This window comes from Kwoniella botswanensis, chromosome 1 (genome assembly GCF_036426115.1).
Source record: "Kwoniella botswanensis chromosome 1, complete sequence".
Taxonomy (NCBI): Eukaryota; Fungi; Basidiomycota; class Tremellomycetes; order Tremellales; family Cryptococcaceae; genus Kwoniella; species Kwoniella botswanensis.
Window position 1 is genome coordinate 9,443,615 of NC_088599.1, and position 24,811 is coordinate 9,468,425.

At 44.4% G+C, this 24,811-nt stretch overlaps 9 protein-coding genes across 9 annotated transcripts; 3 read left to right on the plus strand and 6 right to left on the minus strand.

The window, feature by feature from the left end:
• Positions 1–269: 269 nt before the first annotated feature.
• L199_003562 (phosphoribosylamine-glycine ligase) lies at positions 270–2,911 on the minus strand (the record flags this gene model as incomplete). Its single annotated transcript, XM_064889292.1, has 4 exons — positions 270–1,546; positions 1,617–1,758; positions 1,845–1,996; positions 2,059–2,911. 4 exons carry the CDS (start codon positions 2,909–2,911, stop codon positions 270–272), a joined length of 2,424 nt encoding a protein of 807 aa, XP_064745364.1.
• Positions 2,912–3,085: 174 nt separating this feature from the next.
• L199_003563 (uncharacterized protein) lies at positions 3,086–5,669 on the plus strand (the record flags this gene model as incomplete). Its single annotated transcript, XM_064889293.1, has 9 exons — positions 3,086–3,111; positions 3,392–3,429; positions 3,554–3,705; positions 3,822–4,115; positions 4,202–4,766; positions 4,832–4,945; positions 5,014–5,119; positions 5,188–5,599; positions 5,667–5,669. 9 exons carry the CDS (start codon positions 3,086–3,088, stop codon positions 5,667–5,669), a joined length of 1,710 nt encoding a protein of 569 aa, XP_064745365.1.
• Positions 5,670–6,094: 425 nt separating this feature from the next.
• Positions 6,095–8,928, plus strand: L199_003564 (uncharacterized protein; the record flags this gene model as incomplete). Its single annotated transcript, XM_064889294.1, has 8 exons — positions 6,095–6,946; positions 7,071–7,232; positions 7,348–7,756; positions 7,875–7,959; positions 8,024–8,066; positions 8,130–8,333; positions 8,400–8,597; positions 8,716–8,928. The coding sequence occupies 8 exons, from the start codon at positions 6,095–6,097 to the stop codon at positions 8,926–8,928; spliced, it is 2,166 nt and encodes a 721-aa protein (XP_064745366.1).
• A 1,492-nt stretch (positions 8,929–10,420) lies between these two features.
• Positions 10,421–12,447, plus strand: L199_003565 (uncharacterized protein; the record flags this gene model as incomplete). Its single annotated transcript, XM_064889295.1, has 10 exons — positions 10,421–10,519; positions 10,600–10,742; positions 10,819–10,846; positions 10,945–11,085; positions 11,167–11,240; positions 11,324–11,466; positions 11,536–11,626; positions 11,723–11,787; positions 11,877–12,166; positions 12,241–12,447. 10 exons carry the CDS (start codon positions 10,421–10,423, stop codon positions 12,445–12,447), a joined length of 1,281 nt encoding a protein of 426 aa, XP_064745367.1.
• Positions 12,448–12,887: 440 nt separating this feature from the next.
• Positions 12,888–14,601, minus strand: L199_003566 (uncharacterized protein; the record flags this gene model as incomplete). The annotated part of the gene is made up of 6 exons (XM_064889296.1): positions 12,888–12,947; positions 13,030–13,159; positions 13,414–13,718; positions 13,871–14,151; positions 14,232–14,384; positions 14,460–14,601. The coding sequence occupies 6 exons, from the start codon at positions 14,599–14,601 to the stop codon at positions 12,888–12,890; spliced, it is 1,071 nt and encodes a 356-aa protein (XP_064745368.1).
• A 565-nt stretch (positions 14,602–15,166) lies between these two features.
• On the minus strand, positions 15,167–17,194 carry L199_003567 (uncharacterized protein; the record flags this gene model as incomplete). Its single annotated transcript, XM_064889297.1, has 3 exons — positions 15,167–16,708; positions 16,817–16,964; positions 17,070–17,194. 3 exons carry the CDS (start codon positions 17,192–17,194, stop codon positions 15,167–15,169), a joined length of 1,815 nt encoding a protein of 604 aa, XP_064745369.1.
• Positions 17,195–18,555: 1,361 nt separating this feature from the next.
• L199_003568 (uncharacterized protein) lies at positions 18,556–20,136 on the minus strand (the record flags this gene model as incomplete). Its single annotated transcript, XM_064889298.1, has 9 exons — positions 18,556–18,815; positions 18,909–18,973; positions 19,059–19,149; positions 19,207–19,349; positions 19,410–19,483; positions 19,560–19,700; positions 19,758–19,785; positions 19,850–19,995; positions 20,071–20,136. The coding sequence occupies 9 exons, from the start codon at positions 20,134–20,136 to the stop codon at positions 18,556–18,558; spliced, it is 1,014 nt and encodes a 337-aa protein (XP_064745370.1).
• Positions 20,137–20,842: 706 nt separating this feature from the next.
• L199_003569 (uncharacterized protein) lies at positions 20,843–22,249 on the minus strand (the record flags this gene model as incomplete). Its single annotated transcript, XM_064889299.1, has 7 exons — positions 20,843–20,993; positions 21,049–21,146; positions 21,210–21,346; positions 21,424–21,445; positions 21,579–21,665; positions 21,735–22,016; positions 22,091–22,249. The coding sequence occupies 7 exons, from the start codon at positions 22,247–22,249 to the stop codon at positions 20,843–20,845; spliced, it is 936 nt and encodes a 311-aa protein (XP_064745371.1).
• Positions 22,250–22,971: 722 nt separating this feature from the next.
• L199_003570 (uncharacterized protein) lies at positions 22,972–24,262 on the minus strand (the record flags this gene model as incomplete). Its single annotated transcript, XM_064889300.1, has 7 exons — positions 22,972–23,095; positions 23,159–23,244; positions 23,311–23,444; positions 23,506–23,527; positions 23,592–23,669; positions 23,741–24,031; positions 24,107–24,262. The coding sequence occupies 7 exons, from the start codon at positions 24,260–24,262 to the stop codon at positions 22,972–22,974; spliced, it is 891 nt and encodes a 296-aa protein (XP_064745372.1).
• Positions 24,263–24,811: the final 549 nt, after the last annotated feature.

Consider the following 24,811-nt stretch of genomic DNA (forward strand, 5'->3'; position numbering starts at 1 on the left):
TAATTGATTCAGATGTTACGAAAACAGAGAAAGAGCTGGATGAAGGAAGAGAGCAAGAAGAAGAAGACGTTGAGTTGAGAAGAGGGAATATTTGATCCCGTCGATGCGATAGTGGCACTGCTGGTGTATCTCATTCGCACTGATCAGTTTACTTTCCACAGCTGACCATCAGGAAATCAGAGAATTGGACAGGGAAAGCCAAACAGTATCGAAAAATGCATACACAATGAATACCCAAACAATCTCAATTTACTTCTATATACTCTACATTACTGACCGAAAGTTTCCAATCCGGTATAGCTAACACCCTTCCCTTTAACTACTTTCCCAATGACCCATCCGTTCTCACCATTCTCAGCTAAACTCTGAAGAGCTGAATCGACTTTGGTAGAATCTACAATGATGACCATACCCACACCGCAGTTGAACGTTCTCACCATCTCTTTGGCTTCTACTTGTCCAGTCTTCATTAACCATTTCCAAATTTCAGGCAATTGGTAACTACCCAAATCCAACTGTACACCCAAATCACCCTCGAATATCCTAGGTATATTCTCGGTAAATCCACCTCCTGTTATATGTGACATCCCCTTGTACAATCCACCTTTGATACCCGGTAACAACGACTTGATATATATCTTGGTAGGTTCTAACAAGGCATCACCAACTTTCTGACTGCCTTTACTCCATGGTGCAATATCCGTCAAACTTAATCCAGATAGACTAACGATCTTTCGAATTAAGGAATAACCATTCGAATGAGGTCCACTCGACGATAAGGCAATCAAAACGTCATTTTCTTTTATATCGTTCGAAGGTAAAAGTTGTCTTCGTTCAACTACACCGACAGCGAATCCAGCAAGATCGTAATCGTCTGTATGGTACATTCCTGGCATTTCTGCTGTCTCACCTCCAATGAGGGCACATCCAGCTTGAAGACATCCCTCGGCTATTCCAGTGATGACGTCGGTAGCGACAGGCACGTCCAATTTCGAACAGGCGTAATAATCCAAGAAATATAATGGTTCCGCTCCTTGGACGATCAAATCGTTTACTGACATTGCCACAAGGTCAATACCGACAGTAGAGTGTTTACCGTAATCCAAAGCGACTCTAAGTTTAGTTCCCACACCGTCGGTACCACTAACCAGAATTGGATCTTCATACCCACATGCGGCGAGGTCGAATGCCCCACCGAATCCACCGATATTCGAATCAGCACCGGGACGTCGGGTAGCCTTGACAACGGGTTTGATAGCTTCCACCAAGTCGTTTCCTGCCGTGATGGATACTCCCGCAGCAGCATAGGTCAATCCTCCTGATGGAGCAGAGGTAGAAGATGTGGTGGGTTCAGAAGAAAGAGCTCGATAAGCTATATCTCTTCGGTAGGTCTTGCCTTCCCAGGAGATTTGGTCGACACCAGAATAAGCGAGATCGACAGCTTCTCTGAGGGTCGAACCGGATGCGCAAACTGCAAGGACTCGTCCACCGTCGGTCACTCCGGTGTCGTCCTTGATAGCCGTACCGGCGTGGAAGACGTGTACGCCTAAGTAAACGAAATTATTAGTATATCCGGTGTGGGTATGAGATAGGAAGGAAGGCTATAGTTAACTTACCAGATGGCATATCCGGGTTAATGGTCATAGGTACACCTTTAGGGTATTTGCCTGGATATCCTTGAGATGCAAGGACGACTGAGACAGCGTATCCATCTCGATAGCCAAGTTTAACTGAATCGAGTCGTCTTTCCACAGCAGCCTGATAATGGGACAATGGAAAGCAAAGATTAATTAGTTCATTGAATCATAAGCCACTATGAAATTTGGTGAAAGTTGATCACTTACAAGCATGACCTCAGCAAGATCAGTCTCATCATCCAAAAGTAACATCAGAGCTTGAGTTTCTGGATCACCGAATCTGACATTGTATTCCAAAACTTTAGGTCCATCGGGAGTGAGCATGAACCCGGTGAACAACATTCCTACGAATGGGTAGCCTATGAGGTAGAGACGATACGTTAACATCGTTAATACTTACCAAATCGATTGATGCACTCACCATCCTCTCTCAATCCTTTGATAGTAGGTTCTAGACTCTCTTTTACCACTCTTTCCAAGATTTCCTTAGTAGCCACTGGAGCAGGGGCATAAGCACCCATCCCACCAGTGTTCGGTCCGATATCTCCTTCTCCAATCCTCTTATGATCCTGAGCAGCAGGCATAGGTATAATAGTATATCCATCTGAAAACGCCAACACGCTAATTTCCGGTCCAGTAAGATACTCTTCCACTACAACTTCATCTCCTGCATCTCCAAATTCCTTATCTACCATTACGCTCTTCAAAGCTTCTAATGCCTCTTCATTGGTTTCAGGAATCAAAACTCCTTTGCCTGCCGCCAAGCCTGACGCCTTGATAACGCATCGTCCAGATGAGAAAGGATTCGATTGGATGTACTCGACAGCTTGGGTATATTGATTCGAGGTGAATGAACGGAATTGAGCAGTAGGGATATTATGTCGGAACATGAATTCCTTAGATAAGGATTTGGATCCTTCCAACATTGCAGCTTGAGGTGAAGGTCCAAATACTGGTATACCAATTTTCTTGAATGCTCCTTCGACTCCATCTACCAAAGGTTGTTCTGGACCAGGTACAACTAAATCTATCTTGTTGCTTTGAGCAAATTCGATGATTGGTTTGAAAGCTGGTGGAGCGCCCCAAGGTATAGAAAGATTAGATACCTTTCCTCCCATTAGGGCGGTCCCACCGTTACCTGGACAAACGTAGATCTTCGATACTCTCTTGGACTGAGAGAGTTTATAGGCCAAGGCATGTTCTCGACCTCCTGATCCGAGAAGGAGAACGGAGAGGTCGGTGGAAGGAGGAGGGAAAGAGGTGATTTCTGACATTTTGGCGAGGTTGTCAGAACAGGATGACCTGCTGATGGCGTACAAGAAAAAGATGAGAAGAAGAAGGTGTGGTTGTGTGTTGGTTTTACGCTTAATTCTTTTGATCTTTCGAACTTGTCGTTATCAACTTTTTCAGAACGGCAGTAAAGTAAGTGATCGACTTAAGATTGAAAAATGGTGCCACACTCGGGATTATATGTGTGAATAGGGTGGTGGGGTAGATCAGGATATCCACGTGGGCCTGTCTGGGTGTTCCTGAAATAGATGATGTATGGGAATGATCTGACGTCGTTGAGCTGCTCACATTGGACCCCACACCACCTCACCTCGACTTCCACATAAACACTTTCTCATCATCCATTCCACTCCCTTCTGCCCTTCCCCTCTCTCATCTCAGATCAACTCAAGCAAAATGTAGGTAACCTGCAACAATCCTTATAGGGGTCATCTCAGCTTATCCCCATGTGCTCTTCCTCACAGGTCCGATATCATCACTGTTCAAACCAAAGCCTACTCAGGTGAGTTGGTCCGTCTCCATACTCCCTTCACCTTGATCCTTCATGTTTACCTCTATTCCAACCTACTGTTTATGAGTATCAAATACATGCATATGCTAATGCCCCCCTCTTCCCAAACTGACAGGTCAGAAACCAGGTACCTCCGGTCTTCGTAAGAAGGTCAAGGTGTTCCAGCAAGAACACTACACCGAGAATTTCATTCAAGCTACCTTGAGTGCTATTCCCGGTGGACCAGAGGGTAAGACTCTTGTCGTTGGTGGTGATGGACGATACTTTGTGAGTGTGGTGTTTTCATGAGATTGGCATTTCCATCAACCCCTTCCCAAGAATGATAGGTCAACGTTGAAACACATCTATTTCAGGTTTAATGCTGACGCTTCTTACTCACCTAGTCCCCCGAAGCCGTCCAAATCATCCTCAGAATCGGAGCTGCCAACGGTATCAAGCATATCATCCTTGGTCAAAATGCCATTCTCTCTACCCCAGCTGTGTCAGCTTTGATCCGATCATTGAAGACTGACGGTGGTATCCTCTTGACCGCCTCTCACAACCCTGGTGGTCCAGACAACGATTTCGGTATCAAGTTCAACATCTCCAATGGTGGTCCAGCTCCCGAGGAAGTCACCAATGCCATCCACAAGATCACTGAGACCATCAAGGAATACAAACAAATCAACCTTCCCGATGTAAGTCTGCCTCCTCCTTCAATCTCCTACGCTTTGACTTGTAACCCTACTTCAGCACTGATCATACTTCATTCTCATGTTTCTAGCTTGATCTCTCCAAGACTGGTGAATTCACTCACGGACCTATCAAAGTTACCATTGTTGACCCCGTCTCCAACTACATCAAGCTCCTCAAGGATATCTTCGATTTCGACCTGATCAAAAACTGGTTACACACCACGTCACCTAAACCTACCGTCCTCTTCGACGCTTTGAATGGTGTGACCGGTCCATACGGACGAGCTATCTTCGTAGATGAATTGGGTCTTGACGAAAGCTCCATTCAGAACTGTGTGCCCAAGCCTGATTTCGGTGGATCACACCCTGATCCCAACTTGACCTACGCTCATGAATTGGTTGAGAGAGTAGAGAAAGAGAATATCGAATTTGGAGCAGCATCAGATGGAGATGGCGATAGGAATATGATCTATGGAAAGGGAGCTTTCGTCACTCCCTCTGATTCAGTTGCCATCATTGCCGACTGGGCTGAGAAGGCTATCCCATACTTCAAATCTGGTATCAAAGGTCTAGCTAGATCCATGCCTACCTCCGGTGCTATCGATATCGTAGCCAAGGACAAGGGATTGGAAGTGTTCGAAGTTCCTACTGGATGTGAGTTCTGTTCAGCTGCCCCAACGAGATTTGGAGAATGAAAATCTGATGATGCTTTGATGTAGGGAAATTCTTCGGTAATCTCATGGATGCCGGTCGATTGTCTATCTGTGGTGAAGAATCTTTCGGTACTGGTTCTGATCACATCAGAGAGAAGGATGGTGTCTGGGCTATCGTTGGTGAGTGATCACAATGCTCAACTGGCAAGTAATGATGGCAGAAGCTAATCACTGACTCTATCACATAGCTTGGCTCTCTATTCTCGCTGCTGCCAACAAGGAGAAGCCTGGGTCAGGTATCAACGATGTGTTGTTACAACACTGGAAGAAATACGGACGAAGCTTCTTCTCCAGGTGAGTAAGGTGCCATGAAAAGAGATTCACACCACAAGGTAGTGCTAACAATGCATACCCGCGTTCAGATACGACTACGAAGAATGCGAATCTGAAGGTGCCGAAGCCATGATGGACCACCTCCGAAAACTCTTCGCTTCGTCCGATTTCGTTGGCCAATCACTCAAAGCGACTTCTTCGGATACCTCTTTCAAGGTCAAAGAAGCTGATGATTTCTCTTACACCGACCCTATCGATGGATCTGTCTCGAAGAAACAGGGATTGTACATCAAGTTTGAAGATGGATCTAGGATCATCTTCAGATTGTCTGGTACTGGATCTTCAGGAGCTACTGTCCGATTATACGTCGAGAAGTACTCCAAGAACGAGAGTGAATACGGATTAGACGCTCAAGATGGCTTGAAACCTTTGATTGAGGTCGCTTTGGCTACTAGTAAATTGAAGGAGTTCACCAAGAGGGAGAAACCCGATGTTATCACTGTGAGTATGAGCTGTGATTGAGCTGTGATGAATGGTTTGCTGATATGTCACCCCGTCATCATGATAGTAAACGACGTACGATCTGGTTTTGTCTGAACAAGCTGTTCAAGGAAGGAGAGGCTGATGAAGATGTAATTGAAGGAGAAGTGGAATGAATTAGGTATATACACTGTCATGCAATTGAAACGGTCAATTGAAACATATAAAATGGTATTGGAATGCACTGCGATCCTTCAGCGAATGAGCATTTGGTTGAGATGTGGAGATGACTACTGTGATGATGGAGTGGACCCTTAAAATTCCCTTTTGCATCCTCGGCCCGAAGTGTCATTCATGTCAGTTCCAACCTATTAACATCACGTGAATAATCATCCATACATCCATGGATCTCTCTCTGTTGCTGTTCATCTCTGTCATCGATTGTACATTAATCTTACAGAAGTTGTATTCACTCCACCCATCCTAGTAGGCATACAACGTTCCTAGAAGCCCAAGATGGAGCTGTACATCCCCCCACCGACAAACTTCTTCCGAGTCCTCCCACCCAAACCTGTCGTCCCTGCCGTCCCCATCGTTCCCATCCCTGATCTTCCTGACAAACTCCATGCTCCAGAAGGAACATACAAGCTCAACCCTCCCGAGGGATTCTCAAACATTGGTAGTCCTGCTCATCCGACTGCAGCAGAGCTAGCAAGACAGCAGCAAAGTACCAGTACCTTCTTAGCTGGTGCCAGTGGATTTATGGTCGCTGGACCGGGAATGATGCCAGGTCAAATGCCTGGTGGACCCCCAGCATCTACAGCAATGTCTTATGGATCCTCCATTGTGAATGGTCAAGCTCAACCTCCTCAACCTGTGAAGATGACATTCGTCAACATTTGGTATCCACCTAAACAACCTAATGATCAAAGATCTTTCGGTGGTCTATTGGGTAATAAGCAACAGCAAAATACACCTTTGGTAGGAGTTGATAGTCAACCGCCAAAAGAAGAGAATTATCAATACGAACCGTCTCTATATTCGGATGATGGCGAAGGTAATGAGAATGCTTCTCAACCTTCTTCAGAGCCTCCTCCCTTAGAGATGAACATTCCTGGTAATAGTACGAGTACGGGAAAGAGAATCCCATTCACGAAGAATCAACAATCTACAAATAACGTTATACCCCGTCCCAAAAATAATCTACGATCGTCTTCGTCGACGTTCGTCACTCGTGTTCAGATGCAGGAGAACCTGTTGAAGAATCTAGGAGAGAAGGGGAGAAGTGGTGTAGGAGAGATGGCAAGGTATGGATTTTGGAACTTGGGGAGAACTTTTGCTTGGGGTGAGGAAAATCCAAAGACTAAAGTGAGTGTACGACTTCCCCTCATCTCTTCTTCGTCTGTCTGCCAGTCAGTTCAGAGCTGGATGTGACATTTGTTACGGAATTGACCCCTCAATTGAAGCTGATATGATTGTTTGGGTCACATAGGAACCTCTCACTCGAATCACGTTCAGCCAAGTACCAACCTGTCATGCAGTCAACATGCACACCCTCGGTCCAGATAGAATGGACGTTGTAATAGGTTTCACATCTGGTGATTTGCTTTGGGTAGATTTTACAATTGGTAAATATTCAAGGTTGAATAAGGGGGTGAGTAGTAATCCCCTCTCGACGAATATCGTCCTATTATCCAATCCACCAGGACCATTTCATCCTTACAGCGTGAAGTTATGTCTATCACCTTACTGACCAACTTCATCCACAGGGCCTTCTCAACAACACTGCCGTCGTAGGAGTTCATTTCGATCCTCGACAACCCCACCATTTCATCGCTCATTTTGCCGATTCGACTATAATGCGATTCCACCTCTTCGCTGACGATCCTCCTACATCCATCATGGCGTTCGTACTACCTTGGACAAAATATTTCGATTCGGTAGCTCCAACTTCGTCAGAAAAAGAGAAAGAAAGAAAGAATTCCGGATCTTTACCAGATGCTACGCCTATCGGTGCGGTGGATAATGAATGGGAAGAAGGTTTGATCAAATGGAAGAACGAAGAATGGAATTTGCTCAATAACCCAAATGTAAATACCAAAAAGGATAAAGATGTTAATCCGTGGGCGGGTAAAAATCCAATTGCAGCTTATAAGATTGAGAAAGTTAAAATATCAGGTACGTCGATTGATGCGACATCCTATACATCCACTTCCAGTTGCTCATGAAGTCCACCATGATCATTATACAATATTTTTAATGCGAATTTGTAGCTGATGATGGTCTTGTCAATCAGCAATGGCTTACTCGCCCGACGGACGGTTCTTGGCTATTGCTGCTGAAGATGGGAATTTGAGAATGGTTGATGTCGCCGAAGAGCAGTAAGTGATTCTCATTATATGCTATAACGCTTGTGAAATGAGCTGACCTGTCAATTCCCCTCAGGCTGACGGATACTTTTGCTGGATATTTCGGATCTTTGAACTGCGTGAGTTCTATTTCCACTGTGAAATGCTGCCTCGCTTGTAGATCTGATCGTCTGGTTGTACAGATCGCTTGGTCACCTGATTCCCGATTCGTAGCAGTAGGAGGACAAGACGATCTCATAACCATCTTCTCAGCGAGGGAATCACGTATCGTAGCTAGATGTCAGGGACATTCTGCATTCGTCATGTCGATAGCATTCGACCAGTCAAGAGGAGAAGCTAGAGCATATAGATTTGCAAGTGTAGGTGAAGATGCCAAGTTGATCCTTGTGAGTCAATTGACCTCTCTTCCATAGAGTACAAGTGATGACTAATTTGACCGAAATGTGATTTAGTGGGACTTCTCCGCTGCTGCATTGCATAGACCAAGACATCATCATCCCACATCGTCTCATCACAGATTAGGTGCAGGAGGAAGTTCCTTATCTCTGTCCGCTCAGCATTCGAAATCGCATTTACCACTATATGTCAAGTCAAGTATATTCCATCCTGCTCCACCTAGGAGTGAAGTAGCGCTTTTACAACCTGTCATGGTGAGTTATTCCGTTCCAATCGAGCACAAACCTTGTCCGTATACACGCCTTTCTATTCTTCACGTCCTACCACAATGAGATGGAGATGCTGAGATGCTTTGGTGTTTGTATTATATAGGCAAGAGTCGTAGAAGGTAATTTACTTACGGGGGTACATATGACTCAAACTTCTATTGTGACCGTCTCAAGAGCGGCGCAAGTGAAATTCTGGACTAGACCACCAAGAACCAACACCCACCACCATGGCCATAACACCAAACAACGTACGGCTAGTAAAGGTGCGGCGTCTTCGAATGGTAGAAGAGATAGAGAGATGAGTACACCAGCGTAAAGAGCTGCTGAAGTGGGAATTCGGAATGGAAAATGGAAAATGATAAATTTGTAGTCAAAAATTGTGGTTACTGTAGATCATTTAAGTAGATCATATTTGTATTGCTTTTACATAGCTGTCTCTCGGATGAAATGTCAATCGGTTAGAGGATCCCGTGAAAGTCGAGACTACCAGATGGAAGTATCTCAAACTTCAACGGCGACCGTACATTCCTCCACATGACATCAAGTATCATTCGGTCATGAACAGGTTACTGCATCCCAGGTAGTGTTTGCTTTCATGACCTGTTCAACCCATTCAAGAGCATAGGTCTAAGCCACATACGGACAAACGCTCGAACCTACTTGACGCATCGTGGGAATCATGTTCTTGATCCGGGAATCGGGAATCGGCAAGCGCGGATGATCTGCATGATGCACAAACGACAAAACAAACACGTAAGATTACACACACATGCAATGATAACTACACAGACATTTCGCACCACAAGCACACACAAACACACACACATGAAACACGCATTGATCATGGTTTCATCGTCTAATCACTTTGTCACCTCGTCACATGTCTTGGTTTTCTTACTGTCCTTGCGCCCCATCAACAGACTTGTAACTCCGGTAACTGTTCCTTTCCCAAAGGAAAGGATTTGTCATGGAAAGGCACTGTATCATCAATATTGATGCACAGTCTCTGTGTTACTACTCCATCATGTTGTATTTAACTCACGGCTGTACCACCCATAACCCGGATCAACCCTCCTCTCGTGGAGTGTAACAGCTACACACCAACTCCAAAGATTCACACATATACACAACCACACACCCCCAAATATACAAACAGACCGAAATTTCAATTCTCCTTTCGATGTCCAATCCACTCCCATATCCAATCTAAATCGATTCCATCCGGTATGAAACAAAGGAAGGAACCCGCCTGTCAATTATTCACAAGATTGATCATTGTCTGTTCTAGACTGATTTCGTGCTTTTCCAGCTGTCCGTGTCTGGTGCGAGGCAAGAAAGGGAAGGAAGTGGAGAGATGTCAAACGTAGACCTCTGACCTTTAGCTTTTGACCTTTACGCAGTTCTTAGTCTTGGTGTCACCATATCGATACTGATTCTTGTCATGATCTGAAAGTATATTTACGCCTTTTTTCGCACCGGCAGCACACACTCACACTCACTCACTCACCACACTCTTTTGGCTCAGGCAGCTGATCGATCGCACTCTCTTACTTTCCCTTCACCCCCACAGTACTTGAACTTGGAATATTGGAATATCAAGTGAAGTCCTATCACGACTTCGTGTCCCATCTCATATCGACTCTTCCCACCTTATCTTTATATAAGTAAAGGATATTTTCCAAACTTCTTCCCTCAATCTCAACTCCCTTCTAAATTGTAGATTCCCTTCAACCATAACTACCATTCATCTCCTCTCTATTCAGATCCAAATACCTGACCCATACGTATGCTATACTCAGACCTTCAAAATGTCCAACTCGACAGTAGCAGGAGCAGCCGCAGGAGCAGGGATGGACGTGAATACGATCCTATGGAAACAGATGGGTGCCAACGTTAACAACACTACTGTAAGCTTTCAATCCGCCCTATCTTATGGTGATACAAGTTGACCTTATTTGTGTCTTTTCGATCTTCGTCCTGGTAATAGTGGTACGCGATCATAGGAACTGTCCTTCAATCATTGATAGTTTCATCGATCTTATCAAACACTTCGAATTATTTCAGTTATTTCACTCAGACTGATTCGATCTGGTTATTGGAAGCTGTCGGCCTAGGAGCTATACTGTCTGTGTAAGTTCCGCTATGATCAGAATTGCAAATCGAAAGGAACAAGGAGCTGATCATGGGATTGAATTTTGGGTCGCAGAGGAGCATTAGGATTAACATGCGCACAAGTAAGTCACATCCCAACGTTCCCATCTGATCATAGTATCTCACAGTATGGTATGTTAATCAGTTGATCACGTATTTATTGTATTGTGCTCTGACTTAGGCATACCACCTGGTGTATGAAAATGAACATAACATCGCTACCCATTTCCGATTCCTGATGTTTGGCGACATGTCGCATCTACTCATTGGAGCTATATTTAACGCTGCTGGTGCGAGTTATTATGCCTATAGAGCATGGAGGGTGAGTCCGAGTCAAGATTGACTTTAGGCAACATTTGAGCGCTGACTGACTTCTCACATGAATGTATTGCGTATCATGTAGATGTCAGGTAATAAATGGTACATCATACCTCCTTTCGCCATTGGTATCGTTGCACAGTTGGTAATCGCCTTAGTGTGAGTCTTACGCTTAGTGTAACTCATACAAAAAATGACTTTGGCTGACAAATTGTGTGTATATTGCCATTTGATGATTACAGTGCTGTAGGAAACGGACTGAAGATGCCCAAACTCACTATCGAGGCCGTTAAGGATTTACCAACATTTATGAGTGGGACTATTACCTGGTTTAGAGCTTGGGGTGCTATTACATGTGCTGTTGATGGCACTTTATGTTTGTTCAGTGAGTAATCAAATCACACATAATATATATCTATCATGAACCATTTGGTGGACTGACACTCTGTTGTAGTGACTTTCATGTTATTCAAATCTAAACAAGGTATATTCCATAATCAAGATCGGTTGTTCAAGAGATTGATTTCACTTGTATATGAAACTATGTGAGTATCAATTTAACCACGATTAGATAATTAGATAATTCACTTCACTTCGCTTTACTACCGATCACTGATCTTGCGATATTGTATCGTATGTAGGATGCCACCTGTACTGTGCTTGTTGATTTTGGAGTCATGTAGTGGAGTATCCGGTTCACCCCTGAGTAAGTTTCCCTTTCACTCTTGTACATCTTGTCAATTTCAACAACGATGGGTGGAAGCTGATATCTCTGTGTTGTTTCGCATTAAACAGCCGACTTTCGAAGGATTTTCACCTCTATCTTGCCTGTTTTATATTATCATTCCGTCCTGTCTACTCTTGTAGGTCGAAAGACCATCCAGAAGATCCTCGCTCGGAAGCTCAATGCGGAGGGTATCGAACAACTCTCTGGATCTGGTAGTGGATCCGGGGGACATGTCTCCAAATCTGGTGGAAGGGTATATGTCAGTAGACCTAAAAGGGGTGAAAAAGATGTGGAATTAGGAAATGTCAGATCACCCTATACGCCCAGATCCAAATTGTCAGAAGGTCCTGTTGTACATGTAAGTCTCAACATTCCAACATCTCATATACACTTCGGAGGGATACGGACTGATAGTTTGCGCTGTGACTCTAGGTTGAAACTGAACAAACTACTACGACTACTGGACCGGACGGCTACGAAATTCATCTACCAACACTAGGAAGGAATAGATTGCCCAGCGATCATCATGGAGTGAACAGCCAAGATAGTGTAAGTTGGGAAGGTACGAATAACTATAATCAGAAATGGGAATCTACAGATAGATTGTATGATGGACTCGGTACAGGTCGGGCAACGTGATTCTACTCCTTGTCATTTGTGTTCATGTACTGAGTATACCACCGAATTTATCAACTTATATACCTTTCAAGTTTTTGGACTTGACTCTATCTTTGATATTTCGTTTTCCCGAAATTTCTCCCTTTTTGACCAACCTGGTCATATCTTTCAAACGAATCTTTGCTGTTAGTTGTCAAAGTGTACTCGTCATTCTTTGAAGAAATGTATAATCCATAATTCTATAGGCTTAAATCAATATTCGCGCGGAATAGATGGTTGGATGTATTGAATTCGAAAAATATAAGTGAGGAACGTCGACACGTTATTAACCAGCAGTTTATGCGGTGAATCGACCATCGTCAATGCATTCACTATTGTTTTACTCCTTCGCATAAAGAAATTACTTCTTCATTTTGCTTCTCACTCCTGATACTCTTAAGGCTATTCATGTTTTGATAATCTTACTGGCCAGGGACAAACACCGTTTTAGCGACTTTGTTCTTCTCGAACAACCGGTAGTACTATCAAGTAGAATCCATTAGTATATTGAGACGGCTGGTAGTGAAGAAACGCCTAATTATGTAGTAGCATAGTATCACTCACTTCTTCAGCTTGACTGAATCCTACTTTGTTTTCGATAAAACTTTTGAATATATCTTGATTGGCAACCAACACTTCCAAAGCTGGTTGATAGAATGTCCGTACGGAACATCGACCGAATTGGAGTTTGACACTGATACAAAGATGGAGTGAAAGATATCAGCGGGATATACTTACTTGGTATCTCTCTCGTTCTCACCCTCACCCTCACCCTCACCCTCACTCTCACCCTCACCCGTATCCGCTGTACCTTCTGCTTTATCTGGAGGCCTCCCTCAATTAGGTACATCTACATGAGATATGTAACCTGAATCGGTTCATCTCTCGACCCTCCAACTCATCACTCGTCAATCCCTCTCTCCCCCTGCTATAATCACAAACACTCACTTCTTATCATATAGATCCCCTCCATTCAACTTGATCTGCTGACTATGCACACCGACACTACTGACCGCGCCGTACGGTCTAACAATATCCAAAGCAGTTAACAAAGCTCCTTCGTGTCCTACAACTTCCAGTACGGCATCTGCACCTCTTCCGTCGGTAGCCTCTAACACTGCTTTTTTCAGTTCTGCTGAGGGCAAGGCTATAGCACCGTGTTTCTCAGCTAGGGCGAGTCGGGAGGAGGTAAGATCCGTAGCGAAAACTTTGGAGAAGAGCGTGAGAGCTGAAGAGATTGCGCAGAGACCGACCTGTGGATTTAAAAAATGGAGCAGGTGAGCTCGTGAGCATTCATGCACCACATCGTGTCACATATTCCGGACGTGAAGGAGTTGAAGTTGGGAGTTGCAGTACCTTTGAGTTCGGTTCGATCGTCCTTAAATCAATAGTGTACTTGACTCACAGGTCCACAACCAATCACCACACATACTCCATCCTTCTTCTTTCCCCCTGGCCCATCCAACAAGCTCCTAGCATTCGCAGCGGCACTGTAGCCCGTAGGTAATATATCGGCCATGAGCAACATGAGTTCGTCGGGCAGTTCAGAAGGTTTCTTAAATACACATCCATCCGCTAGCGGTATCCGCACGTATTCAGCTTGACAACCTGGTAGAGAGGGTGTACCGAATAACTGGGATTTATGACATCTGGCAGTATGTGATGAGGAGCAATACCAGCATGATCCTATTGTAAAGCATATATACTTCAGTAAATACAGGTCATAGTACAAGTACAAATAGATGGTAGGAAAGAGGAACACTCACCACATGATACCGTAAATGGTACAGCTACGACATCCCCCACGTCAAACTTCTTAACTCCCTTTCCCTTCTCCACTATCGTGCCTACCACTTCATGGCCCATTATATAATCTTTACCTGCATCTTCGTGACCCCTATAGAGATGTAAGTCGGATCCTATCAAACAGGAATGCCATGACCGATTAGCATAATTTGTACCTTCGTATACTAAAAGAGAAGTGTGAGACATACCACATAATCCAGCTAGATGTACTTTCAGAATGATATCACCTTCATCCTTCAATGTGGGTGCAGGTACAGTCTCGACAGCAACGCTGTATGGAACTTTGAATATTACTGCTTCCATACTTTCGGGTATCGTGGAGGACGACATGTCGCAAAAGTGTTTTCTATTTGCTATCGTGCGGTAACAAGATCAAAATGAGATGATTCTCTGATGTCTATGATAAATTCAGATGTTTTCTATACATGCAAGTGGGCATGTAGAAGATCGTGAGGAGATGGGACAGAAGCAGCATCGCGCCTAATCTTTCCTTTGTTGCCCACTTGACTTTGGTACATATCTCGGCTATAACCGTCGAGATTGTCGAGTTTGCCGGGCACTTCAGCATATTCATCCGGGCGACGGTCCACATTTGGAGATCATATCTCGACACTCCCCTTCGATGACATGGAAAAGGTCGATCGTAGCAAGAGAGCGACGAAAAGGGTGCAGGAAGACCATAATGTCATAAATTTCATACGATATCAGTAAAATCATAAATAGCATAATATGGAAGCTAAATTTCGACAAAATTGTTCCATCTTCTTGAAACTGAATATCGAACTGTACAAACAAATAAACCTCATATATACTTTCAATCCATCTATCAGATTGACCCTTTTGTCCGTTCGTGAAACAAGTTCTTCCTCTATACAGTAGTGAATTCATGTTTCGCTCATCCCTTCCTTTGGGTAGGTACAGGAGGAACATCCTCATCCAACCTAAATTCAAATCCACCCAATCCTTCACTGGTTGTACTTACCCCTCTTCCACTCGCGTTGGTGGGAACATTGGCAGTAGGTAAATCCGCTAGATCTTCAGTATTGGGAGGTACGAATGGGAATGAACCTAGGAAAGAGTCCGCTACCGAAGCCTGAGTTTCAGGTCTTTTCTTCCCAAACGAGGCCTGAGTAACTGGACGCGATAGAGCGACATGCTCAAGAGTATTAGTCGAAGTAGACTGAGGTAATCCAGAGTGGTTGGAGGGTATAGCAGATGATGAATTCGGTGGGATCATGGGGAATGATCCCAAGACAGAATCAGCGAATGATTTAGATGATCCACTCGAATTCCTATACCCGGTAGGTGGCGGAAGAGGTAATTGAGTCATACCTGGACTGGAAGTTGGGTGTCCAGTCGAAATGGCAGAAGCCAAATATCTACCTGTACCCATGGTAGAGACCGATGTTCTGTCATATGCTAAACTTCCCATCGAGAATCGTAAGTCTTGAGAACCAGCTGAAGAAGGTTCAGCAGATCTCAGACCTTCCTCTAGATCTTCCTCATTGTACCTGTTACTTATCGGCGTCAATGTTCTAGTAGTCGCTTCGGAAGATCTGAACGATCCTACCGTTGGTGAAATTGCTTGTTCTTGTTGCTGCTGGAGGACATTTTCATCTCTTACAGGTGACAATTGTCCATTACCATTGCCTGTTGGACTGAGCCTTTCGATGAACTGTGGTTTATTACCATTACCGAATTGAACGACTTCGGCTTGTTGTAATCGACCGATCTGAACCTGTTTTGAGGTGACTATCTTGGGTGCATCGAGATGCACATCGGATTGACCAGACCAGTACGAAGGTGCAGCCGAATTTCCGGAAAGATAGGAATCTCTATATTGACTTGTTGAGCCGGATCCGCTGGGCGATCGTTGATCGGTAAGGAACGAGTATGCCGTGGGTGGACCTAGATTGTCTTTCGTCGACGGCGGGTTCAGGCGCAAGTCGAGATCAGGTGCTCTAGCAGGTCGTCGAGGATGGAACAAGTTTTGTCGAGCTGCATCGAGCGCTTTGGCAGCTGCACTCTGGCTAGATGGCCCATCAGGCAATGATTTCTTTGATAGCGCTTCGTCAGATTTGGATGGTGGGATATATTGGATAGGGATGATATTGGCTGTACCGCCACTTCCCATCGTTGAAATACTCTGTCTATCGGAGAACGGATCTCCATTATCGTTCTTTTCAACGTGGATTGTTCCTCTTGATCCGTCATATACTCTGATCGTCGCACCGTGATCGTCATAATACTCTGCATTGACTGGTGCGGGAGGTAGTGGTGATCGAGGCCGAGCGGCAGAGGGTGGTCGTTGAGGTAAAGAGCTTCGAGAGTGAGCCGAGCCAGGTTGAGGGGATGGTGGTTGAGATAATTGGAATCCTGCTGATTCAGCTTTTCTAGCTCGAGCTGCTAATCCTTCGAGTCTGGCGAGATCGCGTCGCTGAAGAAAAGGGGAATGATGTGGTTAGCTTCTGCAATAACACACATCTGAAAACAATTGCTGGTGGGTGAAGGCATGATGCGATTAGCCCAAAGGGGATCTACTCACCTTCTTACGTCTCAACCACCAGAACAGAGCCAAACTAGCTATCACCAAAACAGCTACTACAGGACCAGCTATAGCACCTGGATTTACACCTTTGGATTTGGAGCTTGATGATTTGATACAATTGATTGTAGGGCATTGGTTACAAGTTCTGTAAGATATGAACAAACTCAATTAGAACTCATTACCTTGTAAATCTTTTGAATGACGAAGGTGAATATGTGAAGTTGTGACATGGAGGGGCCGATCGACTCACCTAGAAGTCAATATGCATTTCTCCCCAGAAGCACAATTACATTGCGGTGTAGCCTCGTCGCACGACACACAGCCATCTCTCCGCCAGTGATCTAATCGAGGCAATATATTGTGTGACGAGTGCATCTTGATCTGACCAATATGCCTTGATATTCTGTTATATTCTGTCGCCAGAGCTTATTGTTTAGGTTCACCTGTTTGGGGTCTAATGAGCGTGATTGACTTTAAAAGAGTGTCTGTCCACTTGTTTGCGATGTCGTTCCGCTCAGATTATATTAGCTCTCTTCTTGCTCCAGCAACTGACAGGAAGACTGTATTTGGGTTCAAGTTGAGAGGTAGAGCGGGGTCCAACAATTCTCTAACCTGTCCCACCGTCGAGATGCGATCCTGGACCTGGATGCCGTATAAAAGGATTCTGTTTCGCTTTCCTAAATATGTCGTCAGGTGAGGTAAAGGAGACACGGCGGATATGAAAGGATTGTCGATGAAAGGGTACTCGATGAGATATGATTGGCGGTATGACTATCTATGGTGATGATAGATGTAGAGGTATATGATACGATATGAGATATGATGATGGTATTGTTATTGTTATTGTTGTTGTTATTGCTGTTGCTGATGATATCCAGCGTTGAACGAGGAAAGAGTACGATATGGGTAGACCGATCCAAGCGTTTTTCAGTGCCCGCACAGACACTTGATATACTCCAGGCGTTCTTGTTCAAGGGTCGTCGTACTTTGTATTTCCCGTTGATCCGTTAAGAGACAGTGATGGGACCTGCCCTAGTTGGTTGTGGTGTAGATGATGGCGATGACCCGGGAGAGAAGATGAAGATGAAGATGGATGTTGGATGTCGGATATGGAATGATGTTGATTTTGCACAGCACGTAAGAGAGAAGAGAAAATCAACGTAAAAGAGACGCGTCGACTTTCTGGGTCTTACTCTCTTCACGCAACTTCGGTGCCAAGTATGATGATACAATTCAAGTATGAGTATGAATGAGATCTACTCAAAAGGATGCATAGCGCATACAGACAAGCATGTACTGTATACATACATGTAGTGGGGTGGGTCGGACGATCTCCTTCACCTTAGACTGTACGAGGAATCGAAAACCAAACTAAAAGCGCAAGAACAAGAAAAACTAAAAGCGCAAGAACAAAAGCCTGGAACGTGTAAATCTGTAACGATGTGAAGTGTGATCACCCTTGCCCTGACTTGACTTGACGAACAAAGTTTACATTTGAAAAGTCACATCTCATCTCGACTGGATTCTATAGGTTGTTCCAAGATTCCATACATGCACCATATAATTTCTCCATATCTGTGACTACTCGTAGGAACGACTAGGACTCATGACCGTGGCAGGTGTAAATTCAATCCAAATCCCGTCATACTACACGTCACACATCGTATATAGATACCATATCAGAAATCCCACATCGGACTCCTACAAGTTCATCTCCCACCCACTCCATTCAGGCATCAATACGACCTCTTAGGTGAATTGACATAAACCCTCGGATCACTCTTATTCTTAATCGCATTAAACATGAACTGTCCACTTCCAGGCTGATACGAGGAACCCTTGTCTCCATTACCGTTACTCCCAAGTGGTGATCCACTATCATACATGGATTTGGTGTCTATCACACTTCGAATTTGTTGTCTGCCCACCAAGGACTGGATGAAAGAGTTGTAGTATAGTAAAGGAAGGATCGAGGTAAATACTCTTCTCATGTCGGCTATAACATGTACCACACCACATCAGATACTAGTCGAGCCGGGCCGTAGACGCGAGCAGAGAATAAGGAATGAGGGATTGGACTTGGATTTACTCATTGGTGATCCCGGTAAATTACCTAGTGAAATTAACAACAACGAGCACAACGTAGGTGGTAACCTAGATAAATGATGCTTGTTCAGTGATATTCACAGCTGATCAGGGTGTAGAGGCAAACAATTGGGTTTCTGGTAAAATCACTCACATGGTCTCATAAGTGACGGAAAAATACTTATGCCATGTTCTGGGATCATAATGATATATCCCATCTTTCTTCTTAAAAATCAAAAAAGATACTAAGCCAATTCATCAACTTCAGCTAGGACACCCATGAAGGATATAAGGGTACTCACGAAGGATTGACATTGACAGGTTCAATGCTAAAGTAATACCTGACCAAATTTTATGGAGATGATTCCCTTTATCCTTAAACGCAGGTAATGTCGCGAGATATTCGGAGGTTAGCGAACGTAGAGTGAATCCGTGTGCAGCCGTACTACAACAAAAAAGAGAACAAGATTAGTAAGTGTCATACGCGATTATGGAGGCAGCTTACACCAGAGTAACGATGAATTGAGCTAGTAGAGCTACAATTAGAACACCAAGTATCGATCGGTTCCTCTTGGTCATCTGCAAACAAATCCAAAACCGATGAGACATTAATTGGGGTATACCAGGAACTGAAATGAAACGCTATTTCACTCACTACATAACATCTCCAAGCGTAATATATACCCGTGGTAAAGCTGAAGAAACCACTAAAGAAAAGAATGACCATATCGCTTAAAAGCAAAAACCGGATCGAAGACGGTGCATCGATTTTACGTTTATATACCATCACACGGGTCTATCAATTTCCAAATCAGCTGAGGTGTAATAGGCCAGTGATGGGATAATGGCTCACCTGACTACAAGTCAATATCAGAATGCCTCTAGACAGAAGGATACATTTCATCAATAACGTGAACTTTTTGTCCTGGGTAGTAACGTGCTTACAGAGATATCGCACTTCCACAGCTTACAAGTACCATCGTCCCCATGTGATCTCTCAATTTATCATACCGATCGAAATATTGGATCGTCTTACTTAGGACACAGGCCAGGACGATCCCTTGAATGAAGATTGCCAAAGAAGAGTACCACTGTTGTGATCCAACATATCATCTGTTGTCAGTTACAGGTCTCACTGGTTACAGTTCTGGTAGTTTGGTACATACTGTAGTAGCGTCTGTTGACAGACCCATGGAATCCCACAGTGAAGTCCCGTTGATAATTGTCGACATTTTCGAAATATCCTACAGTCTGACTCTGATCGTCAGGTCTCGAGTCTCGATTTCCAATTGATATCAGACTATTTGAATCTCGATTACAGAATGAAAGTTCGAGAAGAGCGAGATGAGATTGAGCAAAATTATATATACGATATTCTCGTAGTATAAGAAAAGGAATCCTTCACTTTCTTATCTATCGTATCGTATGTGGTTAATGATGCTCTTTGGACACATTATGACAACACCGAGGTCATTCGATCATACAACCGAAGTGATCCGCACAGACCTTGAAGGTAGGGCTTTGTAACGACGCCACGCTACGACATTAGTTTGGAATGTTTGATCCTGCGGAAAGGATTGGTTGTTTGTTTGTGTATATGTAGTATTAGGTCTTGGCGTGAGTACATCTCAAGATCGCTCAGTACACTGGTTGCGGCATTGTTGGAGTCTTGGGTCTAAGGGTACATCTTGACGTCTGACAACTGGAGTGGTTATCAGAGCCCAACTCACTCTCTATGCTCGAGCGATAACGCAAACACTTCGGTGTGGTAAGACCGGTGTGATACGAAAGATGCATAAAATCCCGGAAAGAAGTGTAAAAGCGGAAGGCAGAAGAGATCGAAGATAGGGGAATTGTCCATTTCGTCATTCAAAGGTAGAAGAATATAAAGGACAAGAAGGTACAGTATGTTACTATGGCAGACCAACCGTGATAGGACTATTGGATGACCAAAGGATCATGTGCGACAGCTATTTGAGCAGCGATGCATTGACCATCGATGAGGTCGTAGTTGTCTTTACATCCATAAGCTACACATTTCCCAGCTTGACATGAGGCAGAGCCAAGTCTAACACCAGGCGTTATACAGCTAGATACACGATGAGCCCACGTACTGTATCTATAACATGGGCAATGCGACTCACTTCTCACCAACGTTGGAGGTCATTGTCAAGGTCGAGTCCGTGTATGCTCTGTGGATGCACCCTCCACAAGACTCGATATCATTTTGAGTATCAATACACTGTTGCAGGTTTGAGTCAACCTCTTGCATGGTATACACGAGTAGGTGAGTAGAGCAACTTACCTCGAAGGCGTCAACAGCCTCCAATCCTGGGATGGCACATGCTGTCAAGCCCCAAGGACAGGGATTGACTTCTGCATCCCTTCTTCGCTGTTCTTCCTCCTCTCGTGCTCTACGTTTCGTAAATCCTGAAGCGGCAGCTGTTGGATTTATATTGGAAAGACATCAGTTATCTGGTCCAACAAGAGGCTTCACTACATGTCGAGGTAGAACTCACCAGCGGCTGGATGATTGTAAACCTATCATTATTATAGAATAGGCAAAGGGCATGATCAGCTAAGATTCCATGTATTCTTGTACGTATATGGAAATATGTGTACTCATATATATATATATATATGTGTGTATGTAAACGTAACTTGATATACTCACATAAACACTGTCGGTACCACAGACATTATTGGAAGTTCCTTGTATATCACTTGAGCAGACACATGAATAACCAGTCGACGATTCACTCTGCGTTGTAATCTTCCGTCAATCCGCTATCAGGAAGGCGCGGAAAGAGAAGAAAAATTGAAAGCTCACATCCGTTCCAAATACAGCCTTGAGATCATTCCTACACATCGTCAAACATTCCCTTGCGCCCGCCACGTTTGAAGGACCAAGAGTAAAGGTAGGCTGCCCCGTTAGGTCTTTGAAGGCCAAACATGAGACCGAGTTGAAGGTTGTACCGATCACCCTCACTTCTGTGCCAGAACATGTACCCGAAGTTCCTGTTTGCAGATTTGCTGCTGGGATTCCAGCGTTGGAACAGTAACATGCGTCGTCTGACGCCCAATAACTATAGGCATACCCAGTACATTCTTCCTTTCAATTCATTCACGTATGTCATGTCAGCTGAATGATTATACCCTTGGGCTCCCAACAGACAGCCAACTTACACTGCAGCCTGGGCCGGTGCTAATGAAGCCTTGATACGTTTCCGTAGAAGCATCCGATGGACTTTCGAGGTCGGTGCACCCAGCGAAAACGTTCACTGCACTGGCGACATTGGCAAGCGCAAATAAGGAGGTGAAGAGGAGCAGAAGGTTTCGGGACATCTCGCGGGGACTATTGAGTGGATGTTTGACTATGGTGAGATATCGAAGAACGACAAAGGTAAGATTGGACAGCGATAAACAGTTTGCAAAGTAAGTGAGACGCAGGGAACCGTGTAAGCATGATTTAAATGCTTCTTTTTCACCGCACATCCTGCCATGGATGTTTTGAAAGCTCTCGCCGAAATCAGAAATGATAGACAAACATGACATCCAGTATTCGGTTCGGTCTTGCGCCCTTTACGCCAAAGCGATCCCAACGTTCCAGCGGCGCTTCGCAAAGTGCTAACGGATGACTCATGTTGGAAGGTAAATTCGCAATCAGGGCATGTTCAGGAACTGGTTATTGCCTGTTTGACGATCCTAAGGAATGCCTAACATCTGGTCTGATTACTGCATTATCTTTTTCTGTTGACTACTATCGCCAGACTGCCCATTTCGCCCGGGGTTCTACTCATGAGAGACCAGGACATGCATGCATGGATCCTCAGGAGCGCAGGTAGGTTGAAGACGTCGAGTTTGGTAGAATGCCACAAGTTATAATGTGAGGGCATCAGCCATGATGCAGATTTGTCCTGAAGCCTCAGAGTAATCAGATCGCGATCTCAAGCAACTCAGTAGATGATCATAATGTCCATTGCATGCTCATAAAGACCGGAAAAGCTACGAGTAAGGATTTAATATGTAGTTATGCTGAGCTAAATTGACACTACAATGTTTGGGCTCTACTGGTAAGCTTGGGAAACACATTCGTTGTTGACAAGCTTAAGTCCATCTTTGCACTCTGAGACTAAACATTGACCAGCAACGCAGGTGGCCGCACCCAGCTTGACACCTGGTTTGAGGCAGCTATATCACAGAAGAGGTTGTCAGATTGGACGTTCTAGATGTGACCAGCTTGAGTCAGCTTACCTGACACCCACTGAAGCAGTGGCATTGTTATAAGCTCCATGAATGCAACCACCACATGATTCAAGATCGTTTTGTGTATCGATACACTGAATCGAGCGAAGAATCAGTCAACCGCACCCGGTAAGATGGAGGTCCAAGTCCAAGTGACTCACCTCCCACGCATCGTTTTGTTCAAGACCTGGTACCAAACAGGCTGTCATCTTTCCTGGACATTGGTCTTGTTGAGCTCTTTTCGCGCTGTCGAGGGCTTCACGAGGGTGTCGTCGAGCAAGACCGGAAGCAGTGGCTATAATGGCTCATAGTTAGTCATCTGGCGAAATTTCTTGTGATATATGAACCTGACCTACCATCGGCTGGGTGATTGAAAACCTGTTTTAACTCCGAGAATCAGCAAGACAGGACATGATAATTATGTGTTTGAGAGATGACTTACAAAATAACTATTGGTGGTGCATGTACTGGCCGTCGCTGTCGTCGAAGACGCACATCCGCAATACCAGCCACTCGAGCCCTTGAATGGCGTAACGAATATCAGCTCTCATGTCCATGAGAGGGGATGTGGTTTAACGTGGTCGAACATACCTCAGCTTGCATTACAGCCAGATGGTCAGTGGCGCAGTTGGCCAAACACTGCTTAGGATCGGTGACAGAGTATAATCCAGGAAAGTCCGAAGCTCCAAGGTAGAAATCTTCGGCATCATAACAAGCTGTCGAATCGAAACTGGTGTTGACGATGTCGGCTTCGATTCTACCCGTTTGCGCACAGGTATCTTCATCACCAGCTGCTATATTTGAGGCGGTAGGACCAGTGTTGGAGCAAGCACATTGTCCATTGTAGAATTTATAGCTGTAAGTGTACCCTGTACATGCAGTCTATGGGATGAATCCCGAATCAGCTTTCATCCAAGATCTGTAGGTGGACGTAGAGGCGATGTTTGAAAGACTTACAGCACAGGCAGCACCGGAACTGTAAGTACCAGAGGCGAACTTCAAGCTCTCATCGTTATAGGGATATGAGCTGGTACAACCGATGAACAATCCATCGGCAGCGACCAGATTAGCCAAGGAGGCGAGTAATGAAAGACCGAAGATCAATCGAGGCATTGTTAAAGAAGGACTAGGGTGAGTAGGGGGGATTATTTAGTAAAGAATGAAGATTGATGGAATATGACCGGTGAAAGAATAAGATGGGAAACATGAACGATACAGAATTGCTGCTCTGCTATTATACATCATGCACCACAGACAGCAGTCTCGCATCGTTGACAAACAAACAAACAAATCAACAACGAAGGAACACAGGAATTTGATCAACAAACAAATACTGTAGTACAATGTTGATTTGCCTGCCGTAATATCATTCATGGTAAATTCAACCTTATCAGAGTTCCCTGCGGATTCCAGCGAGTTTACCTTAACTTACCTTACCATACCTCAGCTCTGGGTGACAGGCCAAAAGCTAAAATAGCGTAAGTCGTGCCTTGAAGATCTGTACCGAACATCCAAACAACCACCTCACATCCTTCTCTCGAGACAAACAACATTCCCTATGCAATGGCAGAGATATCACATAGTCACCCGGTTGCATGGCCAGTATATGTTCCATCGGACCACATGCACAACTCGTTGATCCAAGAAGGAATGGATAGAGTT